This window comes from Rhinolophus ferrumequinum, chromosome 23 (genome assembly GCF_004115265.2).
Source record: "Rhinolophus ferrumequinum isolate MPI-CBG mRhiFer1 chromosome 23, mRhiFer1_v1.p, whole genome shotgun sequence".
Classification (NCBI taxonomy): domain Eukaryota; kingdom Metazoa; phylum Chordata; class Mammalia; order Chiroptera; family Rhinolophidae; genus Rhinolophus; species Rhinolophus ferrumequinum.
Window position 1 is genome coordinate 25,159,730 of NC_046306.1, and position 26,197 is coordinate 25,185,926.

Here is a 26,197-nt window from a genome sequence, read left to right on the forward strand (position 1 = left end):
GAAGGGATTAAGAAGTAGAAGTTGGTTGTTGTACAATAGTCATGGGGCAGGCTTTCCTAGGGTGTGGTGTAGCATAAGGAATATAGTCAATAATATAGTAATAAGTAAGTATGGTGCCAGATAGGTACTAGATCTATCAGGGTAACTAATGGGAATGGGGTTGGGGGTAGGGTGAAAAAGGTGAAGGCGTTAAGAAGTATAAATTGATAGTTAATACAATACGGGAAATATAATCAACAACGTTGTAAAGATCATGTAAGGTGCCAGATGGGCACTGGACTTACCAGGGAGATCATGTCATAGACTGTGTAGATGCCTGAGCAATGTGCTATACACCTGAAGCTGAAGTAGAATAATATTGAATGTCAACTATAACTATATAGGTATGTATAGTCACAGGATGTGGAGTACAACATAGGGAAGATAGTCAACGGTATTGTAACAGCTGTATAAGATGTCAGAGGGGTAGTAGCTGGCGGGGGGGTTATCACTTTATGGGGGGTTTAAATGTCTAGTACGTTGCTTTGTACACCTGAAACTATAAAAAAAAAGAGTGGACTTCAGAATTGGGAAGAGAGGCGTACATTCGAATAAGATTTTCTAAAGAGTCCAAGATAGCCTCTGTGGGTGAGAAAGCAGGAAGAGAGGGAGGGTAGACCCACTCTTCCTGTGAAGCCAGAATCCTTGCTCCAGGATCATAAAGTTCCAGCCCAAGAGAACCCCAGGAGAGTCCCCAGGAGCCCAGAAGGCAGTTTCCCAAACACTCTTGGCTTATTCATTGAGCTTAAAGACAGAAGAAACAGTGTTCCAATAAGGACATGTGGAAATGGAGGGTCAGGGCTCTGGTGAGGAGCCATATGCAGCCAGAGTGGCCCGGAGATGCAGGTTCAGTGACAGGCGTAATCTTATCAGTTCCTGGAATCAGTAATGTTTACCCTCCGCTTCCCAATTCAGAAATTAACATCAATCAAAATCCAGAATGACAAGATGCGGACTGGAAACCTTCCAGCCAACATGAAGAAGAACCGGGTTTTACAGATCATTCCATGTAAGAACCCTCTCCCCCCCAAAGCCTTAGTGCCTCATCCGTTCCCCTCCATCCCTTCCATCCCTTCCACTTCTCAGGTACTAGTTAATGATCAGCGTGCAGACAAGAGGCATTGTCTCTTGTTGCTCTCAGTTCTTTAATGGCTTCTGGAAATGAAAGAACATGAAAGCCAAAGAGATTCTCCCTCCTGGGCTAGGAACGGGCATGTCATTGCCCAGCTGGGGTTATATCTGCCCAGGGCCTAGGGTGGGGAGGAAAGGTGAAAGAGGGAAGAGAAGACAAGTGATGTCGGGGAGCCACGAGCTGCTGTCTTTCCTGCAGATGAGTTCAACAGAGTGATCATTCCAGTTAAGAGGGGTGAGGAGAACACAGACTATGTGAATGCATCCTTCATTGACGTAAGTGCTCTCTGTGCCCCTCGGCCCAGTGCTTGGGAGGCTTGTCTTTGAGTCAGTCATCAATTCCGAGCTGACACCCACCCTGACCATAGGTCTGTCAGGCCCCAGAGAGCAGAGGTGGGGGGAAGCAGGGGCAAGCACCAGGGTGATGGGGGGGAGGGGAGTTCACAGCACAAACCACAGCCAAAGGCTGAAAACGTCTGATCTTTCCCATTCCTGCCTCTCCATCCTAGCTCCAACCCCCCTTCCCTCACCCTCATGAAAAGAGGCCAGCTTATCAGACAGTTTGGTCCTTGCCCTCCCTGACTAAACCACCTCACTCCTACCATTGACCTGGCCTCTGCAGGGCTACCGGCAGAAGGATTCGTACATTGCCAGCCAGGGCCCTCTTCTCCACACAATTGAGGACTTTTGGCGAATGATCTGGGAGTGGAAATCCTGCTCTATCGTGATGCTAACAGAACTGGAGGAGAGAGGCCAGGTGAGCTCAGAAAGGTCCTGTGCCGTGGGAGACAGAGACCACATGAAAAGGGTGTGGAGGGGGATATCTAAGAAGGTATGTTTGGAACTTTTCTTTGACTTAAACTGCCCAAAGGGCCATTTCCTGGCTGTATTGCCCAGCCAGTTGGTATCAGTAGTTTCTCAGGACTGGAAGAGCAGTGCAGTCGGAGCCTCCATTCGGTTTCATATAGTTCATACCCATCTACCTCTCTCCTGAACGCAGTCCCCCTCCCCGAGCCTAGCTTTGTGCATTCCCTCCCCTCCCCCTCCACAGGCAGGGCAGAACTCTCCATCCTCAGCAGGTTCCCAAGGCATTTTTTAGCCCTGGGCCACAGTGGGAACAGCCATTGCGGGCCCCTGCTCTGGATTCCTCTAGATTCCTCAGACTATCAGTGATTTTCATTTTTCTCCTGTTGGTCCCTGCCCTTTAGCCTAGAGGAGAGTCACACCAACAGATCTCTAAACTGAAGTGCTCTTGTTAAATATTCCAAAGCCTGTGCCTTCTCTCCCCCAAAACCTCGTCTTCCAGCAGCTTACCTTAGCTACTTGAGTAACAGCTCTTTCTGCCATCTTCCACCCCACAGCCACAGGAGGTACCTCTGGAGTACCATTCCCTCTGTTGTTCCCTTTTTCTCTCAAATAGCTGGCTTTGTTTAACCTGCTTCCTCTGTTTGTGTTGCTCTGGCCATATGGAGAGCTAAATTAAATAAACCCTGTGGCCTTCACCTATCTGAGTAGGATAAGTTCCTGCCATCAGTCCAATAATCAGTCCAATATCCATAAGCGTCATATGTGGCTTGTCTTTACTTTATCATCCCCTTAATTCCTAACTCCATAAGTTAATCAGGCTCGTTTTCTCTCAGCACACCATACTTGCTTCCCTACAATAGCTGTGTCACCTTGAAACTCACTCTGCAGTGCTGACCTAACCTCCTTTTGGTTCTGACCACATAACCACCTTGGGTAGGTGTCCCCATTAGTCGGACAGAGCAGGCTGCCCATTTGCTTTCACTGTTAACCAACTCCCTGTCCAGTTTTAAGAGGGGACTCTCTTGATAGCTCCCTAACTCTGCATCCCTGGGGCCTCCTTCCAATCTGCTCCTTTTCTGTTATGCCTCTTTGCCTAAACTAGGATCTAAAATATCCCAACGCCATTAGGTATGGGACCATAATACAGTTGATCCTTGAACATAGAGGTTAGGGGTGCTAACCCCACTCAGTTGAAAATCATGTGTAACTTTTGACTCCCCAAAAACGTCAGTCCCTTGCTATCTGCAGGACCTCCACGGGTTCCCAACCATGGATCAAAAATACTGGTTTGGATCCACGGTTGGTTGAATCAGCGAATGCAAAACTTGGAGATACGGAGGACTGTATAATTATAGAAAAAAAATCCACGCATAAGTGGATCTGCGTAGTTCAAGCCTGTGCTGTTTTACTGTCAGCTGTATTTTTTTTTTTTTTTTGTCATTGTGTGATTCTAGCTCATACACTCTTCCTCTCAAACCCATTTGAATCTTAGCAGCAGTTCTAATGGTTTTAAAGCCCCAGTCTTCATTCCTGGCTGGAAACTGTGTAAAGTGTTGGGAGGAAACTGCACTAACAAAACTCAGTTCACCCACCAGTGCACTAAAAACCAATATAATCTATTTAAGGTGAACCTTAAGTAGAGTTTTCTTTTAAACTGTTTTGGTTGAAGAGGGGTGTCCCAGAGCCCCAACCCCCAGGCATCCCAGGGCTCTTAGTGGGCATACATAGGAAAGCAGTGGTCTCGAGCATTTCCTTGATGTACCAATTCATGTATAAAGGGTATGATGAATGATTACACAGAAAAGCAAGAAAGTCACTAAAAAGGACTCTTAATAGTGATTTTATTTGGCCTGAGATCAGTGACTTTTATTTTTCTACTTAATTTTTGCTAATCTTTTGTAATGAACATAGAGAATATTTATATTGAGGATTTTTAAGTTGCCAGTAATTGTGTATCTAAGATCTTCCCCCAAATGCTCTAAAGAGATGAACAGTATAACTGTTTTATTTATGTACTTACACCCTGACTTGTTCTGCAGACACTGAACAAATTCATTTACCAGATCCTTACTGAGAGCCTCCCATAGGCAGGCAGTATGCAAGGGGCTGGGGATACAAAGATGAAGAGAGGCAGCCCCTGCCCACAAGAAGCTATAGAGGGAACTCAGCCAGGTGCAAGCAAAGGCAGACAGTAAACCATCTCCTCATTAGCAGGGAGAGAAATGCAAGTGCTGACAATGTGAAGGTGCCACTGCAGATTAAAGAGATAAAGAGAAAAAGGATGAAGGGATTCTGTGCACTGGGCAACGGTGAAATGGCTGGCGGGGACTGTAATTGGGTTCAGTTTTTCTGGATTAGCAGTCTGGCATACGTAAGCAGCTATAAAAAGAAGGAATTGGAACAAAGACATTCACTCTTCCACTCCCTCCACCCTGCCATTGAGTGTTGGATGCAGCTATGAGGCAGTGGTCAGAGTTCTTCACAGACCCTGTCAAGTGCTGCAGGTTAGACTAAGGAACACTAAAAGGTTAAGTGATTATCTCTGGTAGTGGAATTAAGTTGTTAACTATAGATGCCTGCTGAGGATCAGAAGTGAAGGGCGGTGATGTTAAGTAACGTAATGACCCTCGGAGTTTTCAGTACCTTGGGAACGAAGTGTGTTGGGTAAGGGGTAGCTGTACTGAGAGGGAGGCCGGCAGCTCATGGGGCAGCTCTGCCCCTACCATACATGGTATTCTGAGCCCTTGACACGTTCACATTTGTCCCTCCAGGAGAAGTGTGCCCAGTACTGGCCCTCAGATGGACTGGTGTCCTATGGAGACATCACAGTGGAGCTGAAGAAGGAGGAGGAGTGTGAGAGCTATACTGTCAGAGACCTCCTGGTCACCAACACCAGGGTAAGACGGCTGGGGGGTGGGGCTTCTCCCACAGGGAAAGCCAGGGTGCCCCTGCCTCTCTGATTCCCCCTTCCTCCAAAGGAGAACAAGAACCGGCAGATCCGGCAGTTCCACTTCCATGGCTGGCCTGAAGTGGGCATCCCCAGCGATGGAAAGGGCATGATCAACATCATCGCAGCCGTGCAGAAGCAGCAGCAGCAGTCAGGGAACCACCCCATCACCGTGCACTGCAGGTACCGCTCGCCCCAGCCCTCAGAGGGGGAGAGAGAGAGAGTCATGAGAGATGAGGGGGGAAGGCAGAGAGGAATGCCGCACAAGAGCACGTGGCGGTCAAGTTTGATGACCGGAATGGGGCCAGATAATCAGAGGATCTTGGGGTTTGAACTTCACACACTGAGGGCTGGAGGACCTGGCCTCCTTAAGAAACACAGGAAAGAGGAGAGAGCAAGTATTGAAGACAGTTTGAAGAAAAATGGACAGGCCAAGAATATAGTTGTGAAAGAGAAGAAGGGTCAAAGGTGACATCCAGGTTAGAGATGGGGTTACTGGTAAAGGTGGGTGTCACTGACCTCGCCCCACCACTCTCCTACCTTCCTTCTCTCCTTCCATCTGTCAGATCCAGCTAGCTACACAGCTTCCGCACCGAGACGTACTCCTTCCTTGTGCCTGAGATGCTAGTTTTCCAGACAGTCATCCGACGTCTCCCTCCCCTTCTTCGAGTTTCTGCTTACATGGCACCCTATTAGATAGACAGCCTTCCATGACTACCCTGCTCACAATAGCAGCTCTCCCCACCTGCCTCTGTTCCTCTTTTTCCTTCCTATACTTCATGTCTTACCATCTGGGAATACTGCTACCCACAACAGTCCCTGTCACACAGAAGGCATTCAGTGAGGGTCTGCTGAGTGAATCAACTGATGACATTGAACAGGGTGGTCAGAGTCTGGATTCCTGGGATTTAGGAAGAAAATGAGACGCACGGAAAAGAATCAGCACACGCACACCGGTGCAGAGGGCCAGGGTTTGTCAGGGGAAGGAAAAAGAGGACTAGAACTCTTAACTGCAGTGAGCAGCAGATCAGGGCAACCCGGGCATGTTTATAGGGCGAGACAGCAAAGCCTCAGTGTTTGGCGGTGGGTGGGGGTTTGAGATTCTTCACCCCTGTCCCGTGGGCCATGCAGGAAGGGCAGCAGTGGTGCTCCTGCCTCCCCAGAGCTGTGAGTGGGGGGCTTATGTGGAAAGCCACAGAGCTTCCTGGGGGCACCAGCCTAGGCCTTTATCTGTTCATTGCTACTGCCACTCACCTCGTCAGCACAGACGGCTATAGCAGGTATGTTAAGTGTGTCTGCTCTATTACAGCGCCGGGGCAGGACGGACGGGAACCTTCTGTGCCCTAAGCACAGTCCTGGAACGGGTGAAAGCAGAGGGGATTCTGGATGTCTTCCAGACGGTCAAGAGCCTGCGACTGCAGCGGCCACACATGGTCCAGACACTGGTATGCTGCCCGCGTATTTGTCCACACCACACCATCTGCAGCCCTTCTCTATCAGGCCAGCTCAGGGGAGCTCTTCCAAGGGGAAGTCTGTGTCACCACAGACTTGTCCTTCCCCAAGGTGCCCCAAGCAGAACAAGCCTCGGGAGGCAGTGAGAACAGCGAGGGCCGAGCCCTGTCACCAGTAAGAGATGCAGGTGGCCTCAGTGAAGGCTAGAAGGGGATGCAGAATGCCCCACAGGCTTGTCTACACTTCTCCATGAGTCCTAGAGTGGGGAAGACTCAGGAGTGCCTCCTCTCTTCTGCTCAGGCTCCCTGGTAAGAGGTCTGACTCCTGACAGTCTGACCTGTAACCAGTGAGTATGGAGACATCCAAAAGGGTTACTGAACCCTGTGGAGCTAGACCTGTCTGAGGAGAAAGAAATTTTAAGAGGTTTGCAAGTTGCTAAGGTGCCTCCGGCCTCTTAGCCACAGTGAGGTGTGGGCCTCATAGAGCCGTCTCCCCCCCTGCCCTAACCAGCCAACACACGTCTGACTTCTGCAGGCCTGGGACTATCATCTTCCTCTCTGGTCATCTCCATCTGTAGAAGACCAGCTGCAATTACCCCAGAAGGGGAGTGCCATCAGAACTCTGACAGACAGATCAGGACTCGAGTGGAAGTCCAAAACATTCATTTTTCTCTGTTTTCCATTTTTTTTAAAAAAATGGATCTGTTAGGAACCGCATATATGTTCTCTTCAGTAACCGTGGGTTTTCTTCTCCTTTCACTCTCCAGGAACAGTATGAGTTCTGCTACAAGGTGGTGCAGGAATATATTGACGCATTCTCAGATTATGCCAACTTCAAGTAAGAGTCAGTGAGACCAGTGAACAGGAGAATTGCCTTTAATATTTTGTAATATTCTGTTTTGTTAATATACCCAAATTGTGTATATATCTTATAACTGTTTTAGAAATTGGTACATAGGCTTCTATTACATTAGGTGGAGATTTTATATGTAAATGTGTTAGCACTGATAGTCCTTTTTCCAATGTTTTATTGGGGAATTAAATAGTGTGATGTTTGGATTGATATCGTGAAATCCTCCGCCTGGAATTTGGGCTGTATTGTTCTTGGGTTTATATACCTTTTCCTAAAGAAAAAACATAAAACCCTCTCCAGGTAGCTTGGCATCAACTAAGAAAAAAAGCACAAAGTTCTCAGAGCTCTTGAGGAAATTGTCTGTCCCAGTGCCCTGTTCAGGCCGTCGTTCCCTCCCTGCTCTGTAAATACTCCCTCCCCTCTCCACCCTGCCCTTCCTCCCACCACCCACATCCACCTGGGAGTAAAGGGACCAGAGTGGTATCTCTGGCACCACACTAGGGATTATCAGGTAATAAAAGCTTTGCCTCCCTGAGGAAATGTCTCTCCCTTTGTCTGGGGTGGGGCAGCTAAACCAGAGCTGGGCTCTCCTAGGCCTCTACTGGTCTTGCTGTTACTTTCTGTCTCAACTGGCCACAGAGAGGCCACAGTCCTCCCAACCCCTCCTGTCCCAATCAGGACAGCCCCTCCAACTCTTGGCTAGTTGTCAGGACCCGCTTTTCCCTCCCATAACATCTTTGGTGCCCAGCCTGGCACCCTGGGCATGGCCAGGGTCCTCACCGTTTCCCTAAGTGCAGGGGCATGGAGAAGAGAGGAGGAGACTCAGCTTTGGGGCTATGGCCAGTCTGACCCCTCTGGTGCTTTGCTACAGAACCATCTGGCTTGTGTCACTGACCAGAAGAAGTCTTTACATGCACACTTACGGTGTTCAATAGCTTCAGTTTCCTTTCATATCCTCATTGCCAGGACTTTCATGTGGAAGTGCCTCAGATCCTGGATGGTGAGAGAGAGTCTTAGATCCCAACTTGATTTTGAGCCTGGCGTGTTAGACAAAAGTGTCTAACTTTTGTGTCTTAAATAAGGTGGATGTTCCTTTATTTCTCGTGTAACTGTCCACCCAGTCCAGAGGCCATGTACTCCCATCCTATGGTCCCAGTGTCCCCTAGGATGTTATTCTTGTGCTCATGGTTGGAGCTGGATCACTGTCTTTTCCCATGGAGAAGCGAAAAAAGCATGGAGAGTCAGCAACTTCAGGGGCCGCCCTGTGGCCAGCAAGAGCTGCCATGAGCTCTCAAGCTGCTGTGAGCAGCCGACTGACTTCCTCAGTCAGGGGAGTGCAAGGCTCCTAATACCAGCATGGGCCAGGAAGCTGCACCCTACAACTGGACTGAGAAACAGCGGCTTAAGAACCAAGGGAGTGGCGGGGGCGGGAAGAGAGTAAGCAACTTCATTTTTAAGGACATGATGCAAAAGTTGCACTTTTCATTTTCACTCATATCCCATTGGCTAAAATCTAGTCATATGACTACATCTAGCTACAGGGGTGCTGGTGGGAGGGCGGGTCTCTCCACTTCCTCCTGTCCTCATAAACAGCTCATCATGGGAGCAGGAGAATAAACTGATTACCATGGCGGTCAGGGCTGACAGCCCTTGCAACCCACAGGGCCTTTCTTGGGTAGCAGTGGCAGGCCCTGGGCTCCTTGGGCTGTCAGGAGGGAGAGGTGGCACCCTGGCCTGGTCCACGGAGGCACACTCAGAGGTCAGTGCTGCTGTGCTTAGCAGAGGTGGAATTTGAATAGCCCCAAGGGATGCTAGAAATTGAGATGAGTGAAATGAGGAAAGGTCACATGGAGCCACATTACAGAGGGCCTCAGAGTCCAAGCAAACAAAGATGCGGTGGCTCCAAGGTGGGACACAAGTTCTGTACCTCGTGTTCAGAATGTCCACAGGAGGAGGGGGCGCTGTGACAGACCACCTCTGGAAGCTTGTACGAGGTGAGTGTGAGATGGCAGAGCTGCTCAGTCCTTCTGTAGGAACTACGGAACTCCAAGGGGCAATCAAAACTCAGTAGTTTTAACAGAAACATGGATAAATTAAGCAAAGAGAGAATCTGATGAATTTCTGGTGAGGGGTGCCATGTTTGGGAAGGAGAACCTGGCTCCTTGCAAGCTACCTTTGGGTACCTGTGTGTGACCAAGTCCAGGCAGAAGGAGCAGGGCAGGCCTTGGGTCAGCAAGCTATGCCGTGATCGTGGAGGAGCCCTCCCCACGCCCTGCCTCCCCTTCTCCCAGCAGGCTGCCCACCTCGTGTTGCCAGGGCTACTGCTGAGCATCTACACAGCAGTATGGCCCCATGGCTTTCTGCTGGAGTCCATGCTGATTGATTGGTCAGTGGCTGGGCTGATATTTTAAATATCTGGTTGATAAACAGAGGTCTTCAAGCAGGCTGTCATGCTTGCAAGAGACATAAACCTGACAGGAACTAATCCAGGCTAAAAAGGAAGTGTACTAGGGCGCACATAGCACAATTATGTGGATAGGGCAGGCGTGACTCTTCATCCAGTGCCCACCTCTCAGCCAGCGGGTGAGGATTTCTCAGACCGGGAAGAGTGGTGTCCAGTGCCTGCAGCACACCAAGAGCTCTGGGGCCTGTCCACTGTCAGACCTCACTTAAGGAAGTTGGCTCCCTCCTGGGTTTTTCCATTTCCTTTATCACCTCCCCCACCAAATGATCCAGTCTTTCATGAAAAAAAGAAACACCCCAGGCCTAAATGCTTCCCCGTTTATGATAGACTTCTTTAAAAAGTCTACACTTTCTTCCCTCTTCCCCGCTTCATTCCCACATTCCTCTTACTCCTTGCCCAGGAGGCCTGGGTGCTGAGCCCCAGGGATCCCATCAGTCTGCCTGTTCACTAGCCCCCCCACGTCTGCCTCCTCAGAGGTCAGGCATTTCTGTGGTCTGTGTGTCCTGGCCCTCGGCCCCCTGCTGGGCTCCAGGTGTTCACAGCCTGCTTCCTGCTGAGGGGCTCCACTCCAGGCACCTGTCCCACACTCCCAATGCCCAGGGGTTCAGCCCGTCTCTCCAAAGTCCACCGTCCTTTCCTGCAGCCCTCCAGTGTCCTCTGCACCCCTTCACCCCCACCATGCTTCAGCCCATGGATCCACTGGCATTTCCTATGTGGACTCTTCTCCATTTTGTTCCTTAAGCTGGAGCACCCACTGCAGCCGTGTTTCCATGACTCTAGCTAATTTGGCTTCTCCTTTACCCCAGACCATTTGGTCAGGTTTGTGCCCCTCCAACAGCACCTGAGCATTCACCTCTGAACCCCTTTTTCCCCCACTGACTACAGACTGCTCCCAGACTGGAATGATGTCCTGTCCTCAGGGCCACGCATTAGTTGGAGCTCAGTGGTGAATAAATGGCTTTCTGTGTCCTGCTGAGAGAGTTAGGAGGATGAATTCCAGATTTTATAGTCTCGAAGAAGACAGCAAACATTCCTGGAAAGCCGGGTATGTTGCCAGAAGGAAAGGGCCCAGAGCTTCCCCTGGCTTGGACTTTTTAGGAAAAACCACACACAAGTTACCGAAAAGGTACCCCTCTTCCTCTTTTAAAATAAACACCAGGGACTTTGAATAAAACATTCTGTAAACCCAAATCAGAATTAAGTTAGTTTGTTGAACTCATTCATTTTCACTAAACCACAAATGTTTTCCTGTACTTGGTTAACCAGTACATCTAGGAACAAAGTCCGTATTTCCCTAAACAATTTAACTGAATACACATTTGTTTCAGGTCCCTGCTAAATAATTCAATGTGGAAATTCAGATGTGTGCCCTCCTGCCTGGGCAGCTGAATTCCAGGTGCCCATGACTTACTATGGTGTCCATTATGCCATCCCCCCATCTTTGCCACAGGATTTTACACAGCTGTTCATCCAATGACTGGCCACCACGATACAAAGCCTGACTTTGGCCCTTGCATTAACTGTTCAGCCCAAATGCAGAGATTGGCTGTTGACCCTGTAAATAGGCCGCTGCCCCTCAGAGCCCAGTGACGGGCAGTAGAAAGCTAAGCGGATGCATTAGCGAGGGAGGAGCATGTTTTAAGTGTCGTAGGACAGCTGTGCCTGAATCCATGAATAGTCCTGGGTTGAGTGTAGGATGGAGAGGGCTTGGAACTTTCAGAGGCAGAATTATTCCTACCCTCAGCTGATAGCCCCACAGATGCTACACTGCCCTGTTAGCTGGCCCTTTTCATAGGCCTGCTTGGAGGCGAGAGGCCACCTGTGGGTAGGTGTGCTCCACCCAAACTTACCCTCTACCTGGAGTGACCCAGCCCCTGTGCCCAGGTGTGTGGATGACCAGTCCACCCAGCCCTTACTACAGGGGGACAAACAGAATCCTTTAGGGAGAGTGGTCATAACCTCCCCCAGACCTCTTAACAGGCTGCTGGGCTCTTCACTCTTAGGCTGCCGTTTTTCCACTGGGAGAGCCCCAAGCTGGGTGGGACTCAGGTTGTTCCCAGGCATTGCCCCTCTTTAGGCCATAATTTCTTTTCTGGATCGGGAAAGACTGTGAGGGCTTTCTGGGCCTGAGGGCAGAAGCTTGAGGATACAGCCTGGGAACCAGTGTGAAGATGAATGTTCAGGGCACAGGCCAGGCTGGAGCAGCAGTCCTATGACTTCAGATCCTTGGGAAGACGCAAGGAGGAAGCATCCTGTGACCCCAGGGCCAGTGGCTGAAGATACACTGAGAACATACAGTAGGAAGGAAAGGAGGTTAATGATGACTGCACCCCCTTCCCTTTTTGTCTGTGTGCTGGGAGCGGGGGGGGGGGGACACCTGATCAATAAATCCCAGGGCTGGCTGTCTGGGGTCCAGCTGCCCGCTGGAGGAGTCACCTCCTCTACAGCTCTCCCTCTGTGAGTGAGGAGGCTGCCTTTCCCTAGAGCTGGGTCTCTCTACCGAGGAACCATGCCCAGAAAAGCCCCCTTTTCTCTCTCCGATATTCCTGTGCCTGTTGCCCCTAGTGTGGGAGGGACAAGGGGTAGAGGCACTTGCCCCCATCACCACCACACATCCAGTCACGTCCCAATCTGCCATGGAAGAGGTAACAGCAAGCCACAGAAAAAGGGCAGATAGCCCGTCACTCTGGTCTCCCAGCACCACGTGCCCAAGTGCCCCCACATTGCTGCCTGTCTCATAGAGAACTCCCCTCTCCCTGACCATCCATTGGCGTGAAGTCTCTTCCCCTCTCCAACGTTCTCTCCCTGCTGGAATCCTCAAAGGAAGTGGGTAGGCCTAACAAACTGGTGCTGCCCCCCAGCTGGCAAGGCCCCAGGGCTCTGGGAGAAGGCCAGTCACCAGGAGCCCTCAGGGTCGGGACCCCTGTAGTCCTGGGATGAGGAGCCATAGCAGAAGGAAAGGCAAAGCTGCCCTGAAATGCCAGTTGTCCAGGGGGATCTTGGAGAAATTGGAGGGGGTTATGGAGGGAAGTGTCAGACTCCTTGAGTGCTGTCCACTATCCATGGGAGCAGCCGTGCCATGGCCAGCTCCAGACAAGGCCTGTGGCTGCTGCTGACCACCCACCCTGGACCCTCAAAAGTTCAGCACTGGTCCCACAGCTGGTACCCTGGAGGGAAGTGAGCCTCCAGCTCCTCCCAGCACGCTCAACAAGGTCCCCAGGTGGGAGACGGGTCTCCCCATCTTGAGTGGGAGGAAGAAGGTGCTGGCTGGGGCTGCTTCACCTGCTTTGACCTGCGATTGGGGCAGTGAGGGCAGGCTGCAGTCTCAGCTCCCCTCTGAGGAAGGTTTCCGGGCATTGCAGGAGGCACCCCACACCAGATTGCCCATAGCCTCTCAAGCGATGGTGAGGACAGTGTGCCCTGGGTGAGCAGGACCACAGGCTAGTGGACCCTCCGCAGGAAACAGCACCTGGGGCACAGACTGCTCGTAAGCAGGGTTAGAGGCCCTCAGCACTGGCCACCAGTGAGTATCGGTGGCTAAGGACTGGGGCGATGTGGGTGGAATAGGGGGTGATGAGATATGACTGCCACAGCACTCCCAGCTGGTGGTGCCCCTGCTGTGCACAGCAGGGTGCCATCTGCCATCCTTCCTATTTCCCAGAATTCTAGACAATTTCTATTTATGTTAGATTAAAGTAAAAGATTAGAAGTCACTAGTGGAGTAGGAAATAATTGTACTAAAAACCTCCATAAATAAGACGGTGACGGCAGTGGGGTCCCCCATCCTTCTTTCTTGTCAAAGGAATCTGTGTGTCCCCCTGCCAGTGGAAAGAGGTGAGGGGTGCAACCTCTGACAGGTAGCAGAGCCCCGAGAACCAGGTGGTCACCGACTTGGCACTAGAATGATTCAGTAATCGCAGAGCTCCCCAAGGCCATAGCAGGAGACGAGTGTGTGGAGATCGATTATTACTATTTTGCACATTGTATTTTAAAGTGCACCAGGAGAGCGCGGTAACTAGTGAAGAAAGTGGTAAATTCCTATGAGCAAAATCTTACCGCCTAATTTGAGTCGGTGTGAGCTCAGGCTTTTCCCTATCAGGTTTGTTTAGGGTAAGCAACGCCGCACGCCCAGGGAGCTGGAAGGCTCCCACGCTGGTCCTCTAGGAGCCTGCAGACCCGCGGGTGGCCGCATCCTGCTCGGTGAGGCCGAATTGGGAAAGAAGGGGACGGACTAGACAGCAGCTTGGAGACTAGGTGACCAGAGCTTCCGCTAGAATGACCTTCCCCTTCCCGTGCAGACTGGACCCCGAGCGCCGCGCCCCACCGCACAATAAAGATGTGAGTCCCCATTCGTCTCCTTCCTCTCCCACACTGATACCCTTCCCCGTGTGCGGTCTACAGGGACGCGGGCATGGCCCGCAGGCGGAAGGGACACCGGGTGGGACCGGGCCCCACAGGGAGGGGACAACCAGAGCCCGCGAGCTGGGGGTGGCCGCAGACGTCGGAAGGCTAGGCTCGCGCGCCAACCCGAGCGGGCTCCTGGGGACCAGAGGAGAGAAAGCGTGAAAGACCGCGGACTCCACATCCCATGGTGCTCCGCGGCCGCTTCCGGGCCCCCGTGATGCCCTGCGGCGCGCCGGACTCCGGGCGATCTGGGTCATGCTGCGCGCGCTGAGCCGCCTGGGTGCGCGACCCCCGTGCGGGCCCCCGGCCCCGCTGCTGCTACCAGCGCGCGGCCGCAAGACCCGCCACGACCCGCCGACCAAGTCCAAAGTCGGGCGCGTGGCGACCCCGCCCAGCGTGGATCCTGCGGAGTTCTTCGTGCTGTCGGAGCGTTACCGGCAGTACCGCCAAACCGTGCGCGCCCTGAGGTGTGTGGGACGGAAGGGGAGGTGGCCGCCGAGTGGGTGTGTTGGGGTGGGCGGGCGAAGAGGGTGCCGACTTTGGTCGCGTCTCCGCGCAGGCTGGAGTTCGTGTCCGAGGTGCGAAGGAAGGTGTACGAGGCCCGGGCTGGGGTCCTGGCGGAGCGAAAGGCGCGGGAGGATGCCACTGAGCACCGCGAGCTGATGGCCTGGAACCAGGCGGAGAACCAGCGGCTGCAGGAGCTGCGGTGAGCCCGGACCGGGTGGGGCCAGGCCGCCTGGCCGGCCCTGGGCAACCCAGCCAGCGAGTCTCTGCCTCTTGCCTCTCCCAGGATAGAGAGGCTACGGCAGGAGGCGCGGGACCGGGAGCAGCAGCAGGCCGAGGAGAAAGCCCGCCAGGCCCGAGAGGCGGAGGCCAGTGTGCAGCTCAAGGAGCGAGAACTGCTGCAGCTGCAGGTGAGTCCCGTCTCCGTAGGGTGGGGCTGGAGGCCGGGAGCTTAGCCGGGCCGTCATCGAAGTCCTGGGCGCTGGAGGGGAGGCGCTGGCAACGTGCCGAGAAAGCGGGTGCTGCCTTGAAGCTTGAGTGTTAACAGGTGAGGATTTGGCAGAGGAGTGTAGGATAGTGCCCGGCAGGTGCAAAGACCCGGAGGTGAGAGTTGACGCTGGAAAGTGTTCAGGTAGCTAGCGGGTGGTAAGATGGCCTGGGAGGGGACCCCCCCCCCCCCCCCCGCCGCCACCGCCCATCCACAAGGAGAGGTGGAGGCCTGTGTGCAGCTCCAGGAGCGAGAAGTGCTGCAGCTGCAGGTGAGTCCCGCATTTTGCCTTATGGGTGAGAAAGTCATTGAAGGGTTAAATATTTGGGCTAGGATTGGAAGGTGGGAGACAAAAGCAGGAGGGATCCAGCCAGAGTGGATGAAGCTTGAATTAAAGTAATAGAGGGAGAAGGGGGTGTTTGAAAGAGATTAAGAGGGACCCAGGCAACATTGAGAGACTGATTCCACCCATCGGGACACTGGATTGTCACAACTGCTGCACTTGGGGTTCTGGCTGAAGTGTCCTGTGGATGGTTAAGAAGGAGGAATGTGACAAGGTGCCTCATGTTATCCCCTGGAAGGTGATTGGTGCACTCAAAGGGACCTGGGCTCCAAGCATCCTTCCCTAGGGAGAGCTGGAGCCTGTCCCTCAGTGGGCTAAAGGCCAAGAGGCTGGCTTGTGCTGGGGGCTGCGTTCAGCTGGTCTTCTCTCTCCCAATAGGAGGAGGCAAAAAACTTCATCACCCGAGAGAACCTGGAGGCGCGGGTGGAAGAAGCATTGGACTCCCCAAAGAGCTACAACTGGGCCGTTACCAGAGAGGGGCTGGTGGTCAGGCCACAGCACAAGGGCTCCTAAGGGCCCAGTAAGGACAGTGCCGGCCCAGGGACCATGTGTGTATGGGGGTAGGAGGGTTGCGTCTGACCTAGAATAAAGCAGTTGTCGTTTCTTATGAAGAAGGAAGCTCAACCTGTTCCAGTGTGGCCCTGATATTCTCGCCTCTGCACCCACCACTTGCTCAGAAGCTCCCCCACACACTGCACTGCTCTGCCCCCAAGTATAACTCTCAGCACAGCACCAGACCCTAGAGGTTTCCATCTCACAGAGGAGCAGACTTTGTCATAGTCGCCTGGTCATCTCCTGAGTATCAGCAAGGGCAGTAGTTGGCAAATTATAGTCATGGGCCAAATCTGGCCTACTACGTGTTTTTATAAATAAAAATTTATTGGAACACAGCCACACCCGTTCATTGCTTTCACACTACCATGACAGAGATGAGTAGTTGCAACAGGGACTATAGGACTAGTGAAGTCTCAAATATTTGTTCTTGTGCTCGCTTCGGCAGCACATATACTAAAATTGGAACGATACAGAGAAGATTAGCATGGCCCCTGCGCAAGGATGACACGCAAATTCGTGAAGCGTTCCATATTTTTTAAAAAAAATAAAAAATAAAATATTTGTTCTATGGCTTTTTACAGAAGTTTGCTTACCCCTGATCTAGGGGTTTAGGGCTCCAGCCAGGAGCAAGTATCACCTGGTACCTGAGACACAGGCTAACCACACTGGCCACAGACCTGTTTCTGCTTGACCATGGGCTTTGCTGGGCAGGACCTGGTGTGCCCAGGGCACAGAAGGCCAGGTGGAGACCCCATTTCTTTGGGTAGCCCTTTCCACACATGGCCTCAGAGACCTGCAACCGCCCTGACGCTGCCAGCTTCCTTGGACCAGTTGGGTGCTGGCAGGGGAAGCCTGGTTGATCCAGGCTTTACAAGGTCAGTGTGGCTTGTCAAGCATTTGGATCAAACCCCGTGGGTACCAGAAACACTTGTGATTAAAGTTCACAAGGATAAATAAGGGAACATAGAGATCCATGGCCCCTATTCAGGCCCTCAAGCAACATCTGGAATGAGGTTAAAGAAATATGTTTCTCTGAGTAGAGCTGCCACCTCTTTGCCACCATTTACTTGAACTTGCCCAGATACCACAAAAGGAAAAAGGATGGAATCCCAGCTTCCTTCCTGAACGCCCACGTTGTAGAGGGCCTGGGAACCACCAGGAAATGAAAACCTTTTAGGGAATGTGGACAATCCCTCACATTCAGATGAGGAAGCAGGTAATAGAGGCACAAGGGCCAGTGGTTTCCATGGTGCCTTGCATCCAGCCCCCATCAGGGCGCTGCACCCTGAGAGCAATGGCCTCCCTCCTCAGGCTGGTACTAGCTCCTCTTTTCCCTGGGCCCAGCACATTGGAGTTCTTGCTTTCAGATGCTCAGTGTAACTAATGGGGTGAGAGCTGATGGGCACACATAGACCATGGATTGGCAACTGTGGCAGTGCCCCATGTGAAAGCCCTGGGCTTTGTTGTGGGGAGTAGACAGACCATCTGGTCCCCTGCAGTGGAAGCCTTTGGTGAGCTTTCACATGGGGCACTGGGCCTGTGCTACGAAGTCCAGTTTCATTCTTTCCAAGTCCCTTCCCCTCTGCAGCAGGATCCAGAACATAAGCCATCTGGCTTCAGGCAGAGGAGACAGTGTGATGTGTTCTCAAAGTTCTGTCTTTGGGCTGCTTTTCCTGCACTGCCATCCTTTAGTGTCCTGCATGAGGCTATCCCTGCCGATGCCAGTATATCATTCAGAGCCACCCGTAAACCAAGCTTCAATGTACAACCATCTTGCTGGTCTAGGCAGACCTGGGCATCTCACTGGTACCTTCTGGGTGAACTCCAGTCCAGTTCCATGTATACCTGCCTCTAATGGATGCAGAGTGCTGCTAAGTGCACAGGTAGGCTATCGGATCCCACCCAGTCCAGGTGGCAGAGTTAAGTGGTATCCCACGGAAGAAGGCTTAATCTCCAATAAAACCCCGATAGTTAACCTGATGGGCGTGGACTTGCTCAAACCAGTGTGTCTTCTGATTCAAGGTCCAAATATGGTTTGGGTCTGATACAGACAATGTGAGCCCGGATCACCTCGGGAGTCTTCTTTTGCTCAAGGCCCTACTTGAGGGTAGCAGATTTGAAGGCTACCCAGTAAATGCATTTGGAGCATAATACCCAAAATTAAGAGCTTTCAGCGAGATTTGAAGAGGCCTACCTACCAGGCTTTGTGCACAATGGGGTAGAAGGTAGATTGGCAGAGAAGTGCAATTTGTGTTTCACTGCGGAGAGAGGGAGGCTGACCCCCAGGAACTTCGCTGGGTGAGCAGTTTTTCCCCAGGATTTATCTCCCCAGTTGAGCATAGATGTTTTACCAAGATACCCAGATTCTTACCCCTTCCAGTTTTTCAGGATAAGCAGCATGGTGTCCATGAGGCAGACTGCTGTGACGTCTTGGGAGTGGGTGGTCAAGGTCTTGAGGATGAGGTACAGACCTGGAGAGTCGTTTACCTCTTGGGCAACCAGGTGAAGACAGACTGCCTGCAGTGGTCCAAGCAGACGAGGAAGGAGAATATTTTGCCATATGAATGGGAGCTGGGTGCCTCTTTATTCTAATCATGGAGGCCACACTAGACCTGAGTAAGCCTAAAGTTAGTCCCTATGTTTTTTTAGTATACTCCAAATTTTCTACACGGATACAATCACAGGTATTCAATATTTTATGAAATCTTTGTAAGAGTTCCCCCTGAACTTACCCTGTGGTTATTTCCCTGACACAAGTACAGAGGTGAAATGGATACCTAGGAAACAAGCCCATTTGGCTGCTGAAATAAAGGCATTTCAGGCAGGAAGAAAAAAGCTTGAACTCTTTCCTTCCCAAATAGGAAGTCAAAAGCAATGCTTGGGCCGGCCCGGTGGCTCAGGCCGTTGGAGCTCAGTGCTCCTAACTCCGAAGGCTGCCAGTTCGATTCCCACATGGGCCAGTGGGCTCTCAACCACAAGGTTGCCGGTTCGACTCCCGCAAGGGATGGTGGGCTGAGCCCCCTGCAACTAGCAACAGCAACTGGGCCTGGAGCTGAGCTGCACCCTCCACAACTAAGACTGAAAGGACAACAACTTGACTTGGAAAAAAATTTCTGGAAGTACACACTGTTCCCCAATAAAGTCCTGTTCCCCTTCTCCAATAAAATCTTTAAAAAAAAAAAAAAAGCAATGCTTGCAACCCCAAAATCCTGAGAAAGGTAGGCCTAGTGACGATGCACCCATTTCTCTTGTTGGGTGCATTAATGAATATCTCCTCAGTGCAGGTAAGTGCATAAACCATAAATGTGAAGAAGCTTAATGAATTATTTGAAAGTGAACATCCATGTCGAGAAACAACACTGAGTCAAATTCATAGTTGGGTTTACAAGGCCTTGAGGTCAAGAACCTGTAAGGAAGAATCCCAGTGTACTGCCACAAAAGGCAGTAAAGCGACATGAAGGTCAGAGCTGCATAAGCCCAGTACTCCACAGGCTCTATGTGTCACAGACATCCAAAAATCTTCCCCAAATGTTTGGGCATTTCCCCTTGCTGAGGGTAAGTGGTTAAAAGTCTCTCTGGGAAGTTGTGCTATAGTTCACACTCTTATTTGTTTTTCTTTAAAATCCTAACTACTGAAGGAGAGAGATGGTCTGAGAGTGGGATTTTGTGCCTGGGAAATTCATAACAAGTATAAATGTGAGCCATGGCACCAGCCTGTCCCTGCCAGAGCCCACAAGTGATTGTGCTGGCTGACCCACCTCTGCTGCTGTTGGAGCTGCAGGGCCCCTGTGGAACTCAGGAGCCACAGTCACCCACCACTGGTACCATGCAGGTGCCAGAGGTGCCCCAGAAGCTGAGGGAACCATGGATTCACCCTTCCTCTGACCTTAACTACAGATCTTTTGCCAGTAATTCCTAGGTTATTGTCATAGTGGAAGCCAGCTAGCAGGGAAGTCTGGGAAATATGGTGTGTAGGCCTCCAGTCTCCTGTGGAGCTGAGAGCTTTAGATGAATAATGGGTATAAAACTATTTCTTAGAAGCACTGTTTCTCACAAATTACTTAGAGTGGGATAGGCAGAATTATTTTGTGGGGACTTTTTAAAATAAGATGAAATTAAATTTGGGATAGTAATATATTTTGACAATTAGGGATTTATACTTTCTGAAATTTTACAAAAGTTATTAATACCTACAAACATAGCATATCATTAGCTTGTTTTTTAATCTGAAAAATATGCTGATACATTTAAATGTAATTTTGTCTAAAAATGAATATAGTTTAATCCCAACTTTTGAAAACAAATTGTATTTGTCAGGAAGGGTTTCATGTAAAATATCTTCAATTTAATGTCTGGCAAAAGTCACCATTAAAATATATCTTCCCCCCCCCCCTTTTTCCGCCTCCCCCTACCCCCACTCCGGTTCAAACCATTGTTTCTCAGTCTAGTTGTGTCGGACACAGCTCCCTGGCCCAATTTTGGTTCCAGGGCCTTTTGTGAGTTTATAATAGAAATAAAATAAGACCTTGTAGGGCCGGCCTGCCGGCCCAGTGGCTCAGGCAGCTGGAGCTCCCTGCTCCTAATTCGGAAGGCTGCCGGTTGGATTCCCACATGGGCCAGTGGACTCTCAACCGCAAGGTTGCCGGTTTGACTCTGGCAAGGGATGGTGGGCTGCACCCCCTGTAACTAACAACGGCAACTGGACCTGGAGCTGAGCTGCGCCCTCCACAACTAAGACTGAAAGGACAACAACTTGACTTGGAAAAAAGTCCTGGAAGTACACACTGCTCCCCAATAAAGTCCTGTTCCCCTTCCCCAATAAAAATAAAAAAAGACCTTGTAAAAAAACATCTCCAAGAGAGATGGGACTGTTTACATGATTGCCCCACTCACTGGTGCAATCCAGAAATCCATATGAATAAATTGAAAATAGAGAAAGCACCATGAGAGGCTTCCTTAGTGGTTAGAAGCCTAGTGCAATCTGCCAGGGTTTGAGTCCCAGCTGCTTCTTACTACTTGAGTGTCCTTGGGAACATTTCTTAGTCTCTCTGTGCCTCAGTTTCCTCAAAAGTAAAGTAGGGATACCGTGTTTCCCCGAAAATAAGACCAACCAGAAAGACCAACCGGACAATCAGCTCTAATATGTCTTTTGGAGCAAAAGTTAATATAAGACCCAGTCTTATTTTACTATAATAGAAGAACGGGTATAATATGATATGATATGATATGATATAATATAATATAATATAATATAATATAATATAATATAATATAATATAATATAAAATACCGGATCTTATATTAATTTTTGCTCCAAAAGACACATTAGAGCTGATGGTCCTGCTAGGTCTTATTTTCGGAGAAACAGGGTAATATTAGTATTAACCTAGAAGATTGTTGTGGCAATTGAGACATTCATGTAAAGTTGAGTTCAGTACCTGCGACATAGTAAGTGCTAAATACACGTTAAATGTTGTTATTATTATTATTTTTAATGAAACTAGAGAATGGCCTCAAACTCATGCTATGAACTAACAATTATGTGCTAAATACAGTCAAATTGGGAGTGAAACTCTGGAGGCCAACATCTGCCCTGCATCTCCCCTTACCTCCAGCAGAGGGCAGTCTCATCAAGACAGTAACAGAGCCCCCAAAAATGTAAAGGATAAGATTGGTAAATTTGACTAGAGTAGTCCCCGTTATCCATGGGAAATGTTCCAAGACCCCCAGTGGATGCCTGAAACCACAGATAGTACGGAACCCATACTATGTTTGTTTTTGTATACATGCGTACCTTTTCACTTAATGGAAGCCCTTTTCGTCTTTTGTGGCATGTCCAATTGCCAGCATCACTGCTCTTGTGCTTTGTGGCCGTTATTAAGTAAAATAAAGGTTGCTTGAACACAATCACTGTGATACTGAAACAGGCGATCTGATAACTGAAACAGCTACTAAGTGACTAACAGGGGGGGAATGTATACAGCATGGGTATGCTGGAAAAAGGGATGATTCATGTTCTAAATAGAATAGAGCAGGTCGGTGCAAGATTTTGTCATGCTACTCAGAACAGCATGCAATTTAAAACTTATGAATTGTTTATTTCTGGAATTTTCCATTTAATATTTTTGGACTATGGTAATTGTGGGTAACTGAAACCACAGGAAACAAAACTGCAAGTAAGGGGAGGCTACTGTGTTCTATTGTATACATTTATTTATTCCGTTTTACTGTTTATGAACATCTGGGTTGTTTCCAGCTTGGGGCTATTACAAATAGTGCCACTATGATCAACATCCTTGTTTTTGATGCTCATTATGTATGTATTTCTGGAGTGGAATTGCTGGATCATATGGGGTGTGTATGTTCAGTTTAGTAATATTGCCAAACAGCTTTCCTAAGTAGTCGTACCAATCTACATTCCCTCCAGCAGTGTATGAAGGTTCCCATTGTTCTATAGAGGTGTGATCAAAAAATACTGTAAATGCTGCTGCCGAGTGCCAGTTAATGGAAAGGCAGGAATTTTCAATACAGGAAGCATTGCGTCGAACCTTAGTAACAATATGTGACAAATTTCAACTTGTTTGGTGCAGTCAGTCAGGTGTGAGCTATGGTTGAGAGAAGGTGTGTTTTAAAGTGTGCCATAAATCATGGATCACGAACAATGCATTAACATGAAAAGGGCAAACAGTTTCATCCTCTATCATGACAATGCTACGTGTCACACATCACTTCTGGTACAGCAATTTCTGTCAAATAAAAACATTATGGTGTGTCCTCATCCAGCTTATTCACCGGATCTGGCACCATGCAACTTCTGGCTCTTTCCCAAAGTCAAAATGACCATGAAAGAAAAATGTTTTGAATTGATTCAGGACATCGAGGCAGCCATGACAGCACAATTAAAGACACTCATGAAAGAGAACTTCCAGAACTGCTTCAGAAAGTAGCAAACATAATGGGATAAATGTGTTCAAAGCAAGGGGGAATGTTTTGAGGGAGCTTAATGGCAATGTGTCTTTTACTGTAATAAAATTTTTTTTATTTAAATATTCACCATATTTTTTATCACACCTCAAATAAATTTTACTCTGATAAATAAAAGTAAAGGAGAAATATTCCCTATCACAAGCACAAGATGATATAGTGAGAAGTGACTACATAAATTTGTTGGCCACGAAAGTGGAAAAGGCATCATATGAATGCACTCTTTTATGTAAAAATGTGTTGCTTTTATAGTAATAACAAAATAGATTGTTCTCTACCCCTCCCACCCCCAAAACTGATGCACGAGTTGCATGCCTTGTATCCTTTGTCCCTGAAAAAGAGATGCTGTACACAGTGGACCTCTGCATTTTGGCATCTACATTGGCCACATTTGAAAGTGCTGCTCTGACCATTTACCAGGACCAGAACGGTGGTCGGCTTTGAGGGTCATCCAGGGCAAGAGGACACCACGGAGATCCACCTGGGAGGCGGGCATCTCTGCTTTTTAGGCTTTACCCAGCAGGTCCTCTCATGCTCAAGATGGCCATAGCTGATCAGAATGCTGGGGGAGCCTGTGTCCAGCCCCAGCGGGATCTCACATCAGAAGTCCCTAGGGTTTTCAAAGATATAACCCTTTTTGACAAATCACAAGCTCCTCTTGAAAAACAGCTCTTTCCTTACCCACCAGCCCTGCTAGATACCACCTAATGTTGAGACTTCAGATGTTCATCAATTTGCTTTTTCTCTATAACAAACCACTGCAAACCTTAGTTGTCTGAGATAATAAATACTTATCACTTCTCAAAAGACTATGGGTCAGCTGGATGATACTTTTGCTTTTGGTTGGGCTCATGCATGTGTGGTCAGCTGTGGGTCAGATAAGCAGCACGGGCAGATAGACTCTTCCTGAATTCATGCTCCTCCCTCAACTCATGTTTTTGATTTCATAGGGAGTGTTAAATGTCCAGTTGACCAAAACGGGGGGAAAATGGAGTCCAGTTTTCCGACGACTCATATCCAGATGGCTGTGGTATTGCTGTCTTGCTCCTGAGTGGCCTGAAGGACAGTAAGGAGATGAATTTCTCCAGCTGTCAATACTTGAAACATTACATTGCAACCACTTTACCTGGAACTAGAGGGAAACTTAGGGACAGACAAGTAGCTAATGATTTGGCTGGATGATAAAGGACTTGAGACTTAGTAGGACTGTGTTTGGGGACGGTAACATGGAGGTTTGTGGAAATGTGTGGATGGACCTCTCAGAATGTAACTAAAGTTAGAGAATATTTGTGTCCTCTTTGGAAGCTCACCCAAAGGACCCACTGCAGAAGTTGTTGTCAAGAATCAGGAGGACAAGGTGACTTGGGCACATCAGACATCCTCTATCCACATTCACCCCAATCCTTGCTCAGTGGACTCATGAACAAAGCGGTCATGACGGCAGGGACTGAGGCTGCGTGTGGGTTCAAGCACAGGGACTTTCCCTCACCAAGGCTGACCTGGCTGCCACCACTGCTGAGAGCCTAACCCAACAGCTGAGACCAACGTTGGGCACCGTTCCCAGCCAGCCACTGCCAGCACCAACATTTATAGACACTGAATGCCTCATACAGCATGACAGATATCTCGCCAAATTGCTGATTTTTTTTTACAGTGAAAAATTTTTATATTTAGAATTAGCCAGCTGGACTCAGTTTAGATGATCCCAATTTTCTTGGCAACATCCAAAGCACCATAGTCAGGAGCCAGGGGAACCTGTGCCTTCTTCTCTCCATCAGGCCGATCAGGGTGCTGACCTTGGCCCCATCAATGTCATGGAGCTTCTTCACAGCATGCGTGATCGGGTGCTTGGTGGCCTTGACACTCACAATGAACACACGTGTACTGTTGGCTTCTATCTTCCTCATGCTGATATGGCAGTTAGGGGAACATGATGGTGGCACAGTGGTCAAGCTTGTTTAACCTGGAGGCGCTCTTCTGAGACTATTTCAGAGGTCGGAAAGTGGGTGACGTACAGATCCTTTTTGTGTGTGGCTGTGGACGCCTTTCAGCCCTGCTTTCTTTGCCTTCAAAGGCTTTGCTTTGGCTTTGGGAGAGGTGGGGGCTTCCTTCTTCGCTTCCGGCACCATCTTCGTGAAAAGGCCCCACTAAATTGCTTTTAATCAAGGAACGCCCTTGTGGGGACAGAGTCCCAGAGAGCAGTTTCCAGGCTCTCGCCCTCACATGGAAAAGTGCTGGCTCAGGTAGTAAATGGCCATCAACTGTGATTGGATGGCCATCAGCTGTGGCTAGTTGGCCGTCAGCTGTAATCAGTGAGCCATTGGCCACTAATATAACGGCCGTGGCTACGCTAGCAGTAAACTGGGGCTAGCAAGGAGATGGTGGCTGGCAAGCGCAGATTGCAGTTAGGACGGCGGGTTGCGGACAGTGTGGCTCGTTTTCTGTGTCTCCAACCCAGCCGCCAGCGAGAATATAGTGGTATGACTCCCCTCTCTATGGCTCCGTGGGTGTTCCTCTTTGGCCTCTCCATGTCCTGCGTTCTTATGCAGGGAGCAGGACCAGAGACCCCGCAGGCTGCCTCGCATGACAAGTGGCGCAGTGAGCAGGGTTTCCCGCATGACAGCCCTTTATAGGAAAAGAAGGAGAGGCAATGGATTGTCTGGTCTTACCACGCACCATCCAACAGAAGCAGCTGGCCTTGGAGATCAGCAAACAACTTAGTGAAGGCTGAGTAGGTGCCAGCTCACAGACAACACCTGGGGATGGATTATATTCTGAATCTACAACCAATGTGTGGGGCTGTCTCCCCATAGCCAGTGGCGTGGGAGAGAATGGTCAGCCTCAGCAAAGAAAAATAATTCATGAACAGTACTGAGAGCCTCGCTGAAATTGATACTGCTAGCCAGCGCTGTTGTCACTCTTTGTAGCTGTGAGATTTCCATCGGCAGCGCTGAGCCACTCTGGCATAAGAACAGAAAAGGCAGCTTCAGCATTGAAAACCAAGGTTGTGTGGGATACCTTCTTGCACCATCTCAAAATCCTCTGAGCCCTACTCTTCCTCCAGCCACTGCTGGGGGACCATTCCATGGGCTTCAACTGGCTCTGCACCAGGACCATTGGGCAGCAAGCACTTCCCCTTAAGCAAGCACCTCCTGCTCACCTCTTAAAAAGTTAATGGAACACTTATCATATGACCCAGCAATTCTATTCCTAGGTAACCTACCCAAG

The 26,197-nt window shown here is 49.7% G+C and overlaps 3 protein-coding genes and 1 non-coding gene across 6 annotated transcripts in view; all 4 read left to right on the forward strand.

The window, feature by feature from the left end:
- The window catches only part of PTPRA (protein tyrosine phosphatase receptor type A), a 121,067-nt gene extending 113,629 nt beyond the window's left edge, over positions 1-7,438 (forward strand). For 2 of the 3 annotated variants that reach the window (XM_033095161.1, XM_033095163.1), the window contains 7 exons: positions 955-1,048; positions 1,370-1,446; positions 1,793-1,927; positions 4,749-4,874; positions 4,956-5,107; positions 6,234-6,369; positions 7,143-7,436. In XM_033095161.1, the coding sequence (XP_032951052.1) occupies positions 955-1,048; positions 1,370-1,446; positions 1,793-1,927; positions 4,749-4,874; positions 4,956-5,107; positions 6,234-6,369; positions 7,143-7,217 (795 nt within the window). In that variant the 3' untranslated portion in view covers positions 7,218-7,436. Of the gene's footprint in view, positions 1-954; positions 1,049-1,369; positions 1,447-1,792; positions 1,928-4,748; positions 4,875-4,955; positions 5,108-6,233; positions 6,370-7,142 lie in introns of all 3 variants that reach the window. The other variant, XM_033095162.1, reaches the window with a different exon arrangement.
- Positions 7,439-12,771: 5,333 nt separating this feature from the next.
- LOC117015790 (progonadoliberin-2) lies at positions 12,772-13,927 on the forward strand. Its single transcript, XM_033094566.1, is given in 3 exon segments — positions 12,772-12,952; positions 13,055-13,179; positions 13,802-13,927. Coding segments are annotated over 3 exon segments (432 nt in total).
- A 372-nt stretch (positions 13,928-14,299) lies between these two features.
- Positions 14,300-16,054, forward strand: MRPS26 (mitochondrial ribosomal protein S26). Its single transcript, XM_033094304.1, has 4 exons — positions 14,300-14,563; positions 14,656-14,802; positions 14,887-15,010; positions 15,809-16,054. The coding sequence occupies exons 1-4, from the start codon at positions 14,352-14,354 to the stop codon at positions 15,941-15,943; spliced, it is 618 nt and encodes a 205-aa protein (XP_032950195.1). The 5' UTR covers positions 14,300-14,351; the 3' UTR covers positions 15,944-16,054.
- Positions 16,055-16,414: 360 nt separating this feature from the next.
- LOC117016345 (U6 spliceosomal RNA) lies at positions 16,415-16,521 on the forward strand. The gene has a single exon (XR_004421871.1). It is a non-coding gene; the product is annotated as a U6 spliceosomal RNA (small nuclear RNA).
- The last annotated feature ends 9,676 nt before the right edge of the window (positions 16,522-26,197 follow it).

Excerpts from the sequence above, each read along its gene's own strand:
- MRPS26 (XM_033094304.1), top strand. The coding sequence starts at position 14,352 with ATGCTGCGCGCGCTGAGCCGCCTGGGTGCGCGACCCCCGTGCGGGCCC. Across the intron at positions 14,564-14,655 it reads CAAACCGTGCGCGCCCTGAG|GCTGGAGTTCGTGTCCGAGG; the intron begins GTGTGTGGGACG and ends GTCTCCGCGCAG. Across the intron at positions 15,011-15,808 it reads GAGAACTGCTGCAGCTGCAG|GAGGAGGCAAAAAACTTCAT; the intron begins GTGAGTCCCGTC and ends CTCTCCCAATAG.